Genomic DNA, 7529 nt, shown 5'->3' on the forward strand with positions numbered 1-7529 from the left:
AAGGCTTCCTCCCCAATAAATTTAAGAGAAACAGGTATTTGGAAGCAAAATAAGCTTGATTTTGAATCTGTTGAATTTAAAATGCTTGGGGAGACATTCTATTGGAGCTCTGAAAACAATGGTATTTGATTCTTGGAAATGACCCAGCAGTAATAAAGGCCATTGTGAGGTCATCATAATCCCACACTTACCAAGTCTCTGAAGATGTAACCATGCAAGCTTTCTCTAACACTTAAGAAACCACCATGCTCTACTTTGCTAATCCTCTCTTAAAACATATCATTCACAGGAACCACTTTGATAGCATTGTGAAGAAGCAATGTATCCAATATATAAAAAGTCTAAGAAGCCTACAATCTGATGGATTTAAAACCATCTTTTTAGGGGAAACAGATATTCCTGAACATCTTGTCACAGGAGAAAACCTGGGGGATGAAAACTTCACGCGTAACCCTATATGGAGTGTCGTACATGCTGGAAGCAGTCAAGGATGGGTTCCTTGGAAATACCGAATGTTCCTAAGAGATGAGCTGTGTACCAGACAGGAAGAGGGTCTTTTTCTTGAATTCTGCAATGTGGTGAAAAAGAACTATGGAAAGTGTGTCATTGTGGTCAGAGAGAAAAAACAAGTAAATGACAGAAAGCAGGATGAAGTCACAGAGAATAAAGAAGTTCAACCATCAGTTATTGATTTAACCAGCATTTCATGTTGTCCCAAGATAGCCAAAGCTAGTGGACATGAGCTTCTTCCTCTTCCATCCCCTTACAATTACCTAAATCCTTTAGATTCTGCCTGGTCTTCTCTGAAATGGTTTATCATCAACAACAGGAAAGAATTTTGTTTGCGGTCTATTGACAATGTCTATTCTTACCAGTATATACTTTTCAGTGACTTGATTGGGAAAGGAATTGAGAGGATGACACCGAGCAAATGGAAAACAGTCATTAACAAAGTTCGAAGATGGGAAAACTACTATCTTGGTAAATGCTCTTGAAGGAAACTCAGCAAGCAGCTGCCCTTTGCCACTTTTGGGGCATTCATTCCTTCACAACTAGATTCTTTGCTTTCTTTTTTACTGTCTGCATTGCTCTGGGCCATTTTGGCACTAACCTCACATTCCAATAGAATACTAATGCTGGTAGAGCTCTCTGAACTTGGTGGTGGCTGTCATCATATTATTAAATCAAAAGAAATGAGAATATTTGATTGGCTGACTTCTGTAACTAAATCTCTACAATCAGTAAGTGTTGTAAATTCGCTGGGGTAAAGAAGTTAACTCACATATAGTCAATATTTACAATTCAGTCAGTATAGAGGCAACTAAGACTTTTGGTATAAATTCAATTACAGGCAAGCACAAAGGATAGTTTGCCCACATGCAACTATATTATAAAAAACGATAGTTCATATCCCACAGATTCTAGTCCTAAACTTCATGAAAAGGTTAATTAATCAATCACTCAAATTCTTCTCCACAACTCATGGGAGGGAGGATTGGGGGGTCATGGTTGTGGGGGAAGTTAGGTTACTCTTGTAATTTTGTCCTTTTAAAAAACACAAATTGATCTGCTGAGAAATGTCCAAAAGGGCAACCAGCATCAATCAAACTGATCAATCAATATTTATACGATTAATTTATGAGTGTAAAGATACTTTAGGGACAGCTGCATGGGTCCCAGGTCTGGAATCAGAAGGACTCTTATTCCTGAAATGAAATCTGGCCTCAAACATTTCCTAGCAGTGTGACCCTGGGAAAGTCATTTAACCCTGTTTACCTCAGTTCCTCATCTGTAAAATGAGCTGGAGAAGGAAATGGCAAAACACTGTAGTATCTTTGCTAAGAAAACCCCAAATGGGGTGGTGAAAAATCAGACACAACTGAAAAACAATTGAATAACAATAATAACAAAAACAAAGATACTTGGGGGTGGACAGACAAGGTGGAACACTTCTGTGAGGAAGAAATATGCTGCCCAGTTTTCAAAATAAGGCAGCAAATTCTCCATCACCTGTCCTTTTTATGGCTGAATTGGTGGTTTTTCTAGGCCTTTCTTCTTCCTTCTGCCTCTTCTGAGTCTTTTTTCATAGCTTTTTGGCATTTCCAGCAAAGGTGGATGGGAGTTAAAAGAAGAGATAAAACACAAATCAAATCATTCTAATCTTTCTAGTTAAACATTTTTCCATTGTCAACTCAAGCTTGAGATGTTCAAAATAGAATTTATCACCCGATGCTGCTTCTCCTGATGAACTTGCTTATTTTTATTATGGGCATTTCCTCACAGGTCAAGCTTCATGACCTTGGAGTTAAGAATTGAGCTTTTCCCTCCTGCAGATGGCAAATAAAGTATAGATTCTGATAGGCAGAATAGAAAAGGGAGACCCTTCTGGCATGGGAGACAGCCAGTCTAGAGGCACGCTGTGTCACGACTAAGAGATGACACATCTCGCGTGAGGAAAAATAGAACAGTGTGCCTGAACCAGAAAATTCATGGAGAGAAGCAGCTGTGAAACACTGGAAAGGCAGAAGGGGCCATTTATGAAGAGTTTTAAATGCCAGACATAGGAGTTTATATTTGATTCCAGAGGAAATAGGAAGCCATTGGAGTTTACTGAGTAAGGGAGTAACATGATCACTGCACCTGTGTTTTAGGGAAATGACTTTAGCAGCTGTGTGGTCGATGAATCAGAATGGTGCTCTCCCCATACATGAGGCAAGGAGACCAATTAGGAGGCTATTTCAGTAATCCAGGCTAGAGATGATTAGAGCATAAGCTAGAGAAGCTGGTGAATAGAGTGAATCAGAAATGTACAAAAGATATTGTAGAGAAAAAGATTTGGGGACTTCGATATATGGGTGACAGTAAAAAGTCAAAAATGAAACTTCTGGGTAACCGAAAGGATAGTGATGTTTCAATAATGATAGAGAAATTCAGAATAGACTGTGGGGAGTGAGGTGAAGACAATAAAATTCACTTTGGATGTGTGGAGTCTGGGATGTCTGTGGGGCATCTGATTAGAAATGTCTAAGAGGCAATGATACAAGATAAGAGTTTAGGGGGAGACTAAGTCCCCTGAACATCTAGAAGTCATCTATATAGAGATGATTGAATCTGTGACTACCAAGAGGAACAGTATAGAAAGGAAAAAAGAGAGGGAATAAGACAGAGGATGGAAGATAACAGAAATTAGAGGGGCACATCAGGGTGGAAGATCTGGCAAAGGAAACTAAGTAGTTAGTTATAAAGAGAAAGAAGAATCATCAAAACCCAGAGATTAGGAAGAATTCCTCAAAAAAAATCAGCAGTGTCAAATGGGACAGAGAACAAGGATAAAGACTAGGAAATGATCATTAGATTTAAAACTTAAGAAATGATTGGAGAGCAGCAACTAGGTGGTGCATTTGATTGAGCTGGAGTCAGGAGGATGTGAGTTCAAATCTGGTCTCAGAAACTTAACACTTTCTAGCTATGTGACCCTAGGCAAGTCACCTAACCTCAAGTGCCAAAGAGAGAGAGAGACAGAGTCAGAGACAGAGAGAGAAAGAGAGAGACAGAGAGAAAACAAGAGAGACAAGAGACAGAGACAAAGAGAGACAGAGACAGAGAGATAGATCATTGGTAATTGTGAAGAGAATAGTTTCAACTGAATGGTGTCAGCATATAGATGCTGAAAAATTGATCAGCTGGGAAGTATCCAAAACGGTAACCAGGAATAATCAAATAGTCAACCAACAGTTGTGCATTGATTATCTATATGCTTGGCACTGTCCTACATACTAGAGACACAAAGACAAAAAAGTGGGGAAAAAATTATGGCTTTCACAGACCTTATATTTTCTCAAGACTGTGGTATGGTGTATGTGTGTGTGTGTGTGTGTGTGTGTGTGTGTGTGCACAAATGAATACAACGTGTAAGGTGGTTAATCAGTGGATAATTAGGGAAGGAGGTAACCAACAGTTATGGAAATTGGTAAAAATTTCTTGTACTAGATGGTAGCTTAAAGTGAGAGATTCTATGAGGTGAAAGAGAGAGAGGAAACAGGAAGATAGCTGGTGCAACTGTGAGAAGGTTTGAAGCTTTGAGTTCTTGCCATATAAAGTTCAGTCATGGGAAATGGGGATATTTTGGCTAGAAAAGTGGCAGCACAGAGAGATTGGGGAATGAGAGATGTCTAAGTAATTAAAAGACTGTCAAAAAGTATTGGGATTCTACTTGGCTATGAAAATTAAAAAAAAAAAAAACTATTTTATCAGTTGTAAAAGCTTATTTAGGTTTGATATAAGGGGAAATTTCCCAACAATTATAGCTATGAATGGCTCGCCTGGAGAGTAGGTTTCTATCCACTGGAGATATTGTGCACTGGTGCCCTTGTCAGGGAAATTTTAGTTCTTGCATAAGTTGGACTAGATGATTCCTGAGATTTTTTTTTTTAACTTGGAAATTTCATGAAAATGCTCACAATAAGTCTGAGATAAGTACTGTATGTAAGTAAAGCAAATGGAGTTTTATACATAAAAAAAGTCAGAAACAGAAATTCTCAAATTAGGAAACAGTGTTACTAGGTCAAGATGATATGGAAGGAAGATATTTCCAGAATTAATGGCATGTTAATGTAGTGATTGTTCTTTTTAAAGCCCACTGCACCCTTCAAGAATATGACTTTATTTTTAGATTTTTTTTTTCATTGCATGTAAATATAAACATAATTCTTTTAGATTCATTGAGCAAAGTCAAATGATTCTGTCTTGGGCCTTCTTTTGAGATCAACTGCAACAGGTTAAGCCTGTATATGAATAAATAAAAAAATTCTTCTTAGCAGAGACGTTAATAATAGTTCATAATCTTTTAACAGTACCATTTTGCATTCTGAATAAAGTAAACTATTATTTTCTTGGTAACAATACTGAGTAATATGTGTGTTTGCCATTATTATAATTACCTATTGCCCTATCACCTCTAGGATCAATTACAAACTATTCTATTTGACATTTAGACACCCTTATAGCCCAGTCCCAACTTACCTTCCCCAGCTATATTTTAAATTACTCTTTCATGATTTCAAAAGTCCAGGCAAAAACAGCTTTCTCCTTGTTCAGGTACCACCTGAATTCCACAAGAGATGAAATTGATTTCCCCAGATACTAATTCTACATCCCCAATTCCTAATCTTTCTCCACTCTAAATTATTTTGTTTTTTATACACGTTTTCTCTCTTATAGGATATAAGTTCCTTGGAGACAGGAACTATTTCATTTTTGACTTTTAATCCTCTTTAACCAACATTGTGCCTGATACACAATAAGTATTTAATGTTTATTAACTGATTGATTAGAGGAGCATAGATTTAGAACTTGAGAGACCATTTAATAAAAATCATTCATTTCACAGTTAAGGGAAATGAGATTTAGAGATAGTAAATCCTGGGATTTACTTGATTTCAAATCCGGTATTCTTCCTACTATATCATACTGATTCCTTAATAATATCATGTTATATATAATAATAATATAACACAATAATATGTAATATTATTATTCATCATAATAATATATATTATCCATAATAATGATATGTTAAAACAGAGAATGAGAAAGCAATATTTTCCAGTTTAGTGCTTCTGATAGCATTAGCATTACCTGTCACACACCTACCACCTTCTAGGGCCACAGATAATGCCTGACTAATTGGCAATCAAAGCAGCTATGACTCAAATAAAGCAAGTTACATGGGAGTTGATGGTAGATGAACTTTATGGTAAGAGGCTGTGCTTTTGGATGATTTCTAGTGCCTGATCACCTCCAGCTGTTAGTGTTGTCATTAATGAGCTTGTTTTTACTGTTGCCTCTACCCAAAACATCAGATAGCTGTGTCACTTGAGTAGTTGATGAGTCTCCTGTTGAGTTCACAAAATAGAATGAAGAAAGAAGAGAAGGTAGAGGAGGAAACAGCTTACCTTAAGGGGCAAAAGATTCAATGGCTGGAGCTTAAGGCTAGGGACTGGGTCCCACTTGTCAGCATTCTGCCTGGTGACAGAAGCCCAGCTGAGAGGCTCTATTACAGAGTCCAAGCAACAAAATTCACTGCTGTGCTTGAATTTATCCAGTTACGATTGTTGGGAAATAATAGGCAATTTCCTGGTTAGTTAAAAACTCCATGGGCCCATTTTCCAGGTTACTTCAATAACTGCTGTGATATTTACCAATGTTAAAAAACCCATGTTTTTTGTTAGTGTAGGAATTCCCTCCACTGAGACAGATTGAAAGCCATCTATAATCTGTTATCTTTACAGCCTGAAATTGAGAAAGAGTAGGTGGATTTTCCATGACACGATTGTTACCAAGCATCAAAGAGGAAATTTGAATGAAGGTCTTTTTGATTTCAAATCTAGCATTCTATCTCACTATACTCATCAAAGCTGAAAGAAAACATTTGTCAAACATCGTAATCATATATTTCTTCCAGCCAGCTTATAGGTATAATTTCTTCTTCCCTTGCCACATCATAGACAATCTATCATGATAGATAAAATAGTTTCAAATGACTTTGTCAGATTATATTTATATGTATGTAAATATATGTATAATAAATGTAAATATATATGTAAATCATTTTGGATCTTCCCAATAATTATGTGAAATAATCAAAGAAAATATTTAACTATATTTTACAGATGATGGGGAAAATCAACTTTTTTTTTAAGTTTAAAGGCTATTTAGGCTTAGATTTTTCAATATCACCTCTCCTAATAATAAGTTATGCTTTAGAAGATTAGACAATTGTCATATAGTATAATCACTAGATCTAGAATCAAGAGAAGGCTACCTTTGAATCTTGCTCCAACATTTGCTAGGAATGAGACCATTAAGCAAATCATTTAATTTTTCTGAATTCCATTTTCTCATCTATAAAATGATAGATTTGAAGTAGGTGATATTCCAGTTCTAAATGTATGATTCCAAATGCCATAAAGCACCACATAAATATTTATCACCCTCATTATTATTTGAAGCAAAAAAACTTGGTTTTGGTTCCTACCTTTGTACTTCACACCTGGGTAATTTTATCTCCTTGAGTGGGCTTTAATTTCCACATCTATAAAATGAAGGGGTTGGATTTAGACTAATGCTAAGAAGATTACTAAAATATACATGCCCTTTGATTTAAAGACTGGAGCAATAGGCATAAACCTGAAAAAAGGTCAAGCAAAGAAAGGATCTAGAATGACCAAAATATTCATTGCAATACCTTTTATAATGATAAAGAACTGGAAACAAAAATAGGAATGGCTAAATAAATTATGGTGCATAAGCATAAAAGATTTCATTATAAGAAAAGAAATAAGAACAATTCACAAAAGCATGGGAAGAAGACTAATATGAGCTGATACAGAATGAAGCAAACAGAAGTAGGAAAACAACCTACACAATGAAAATGAGATTTAAAAAGAAAGAACAACTAAAAACACACCCCTGAATGCCATGCAATGCTAAAGATCAGTGTTGCCCCAAATGTGTCTTTCTTCTTTGCA

The 7529-nt window shown here is 36.1% G+C and overlaps 1 protein-coding gene across 1 annotated transcript; it reads left to right on the forward strand.

Annotated features, from left to right (window-relative positions):
- Nucleotides 1–187: 187 nt before the first annotated feature.
- C3H21orf140 (chromosome 3 C21orf140 homolog) lies at nucleotides 188–1202 on the forward strand. Its single transcript, XM_051984936.1, has one exon. The coding sequence runs from the start codon at nucleotides 246–248 to the stop codon at nucleotides 993–995; it is 750 nt and encodes a 249-aa protein (XP_051840896.1). The 5' UTR covers nucleotides 188–245; the 3' UTR covers nucleotides 996–1202.
- The last annotated feature ends 6327 nt before the right edge of the window (nucleotides 1203–7529 follow it).

The sequence above is a fragment of the Antechinus flavipes genome, chromosome 3, assembly GCF_016432865.1.
Source record: "Antechinus flavipes isolate AdamAnt ecotype Samford, QLD, Australia chromosome 3, AdamAnt_v2, whole genome shotgun sequence".
Classification (NCBI taxonomy): Eukaryota; Metazoa; Chordata; class Mammalia; order Dasyuromorphia; family Dasyuridae; genus Antechinus; species Antechinus flavipes.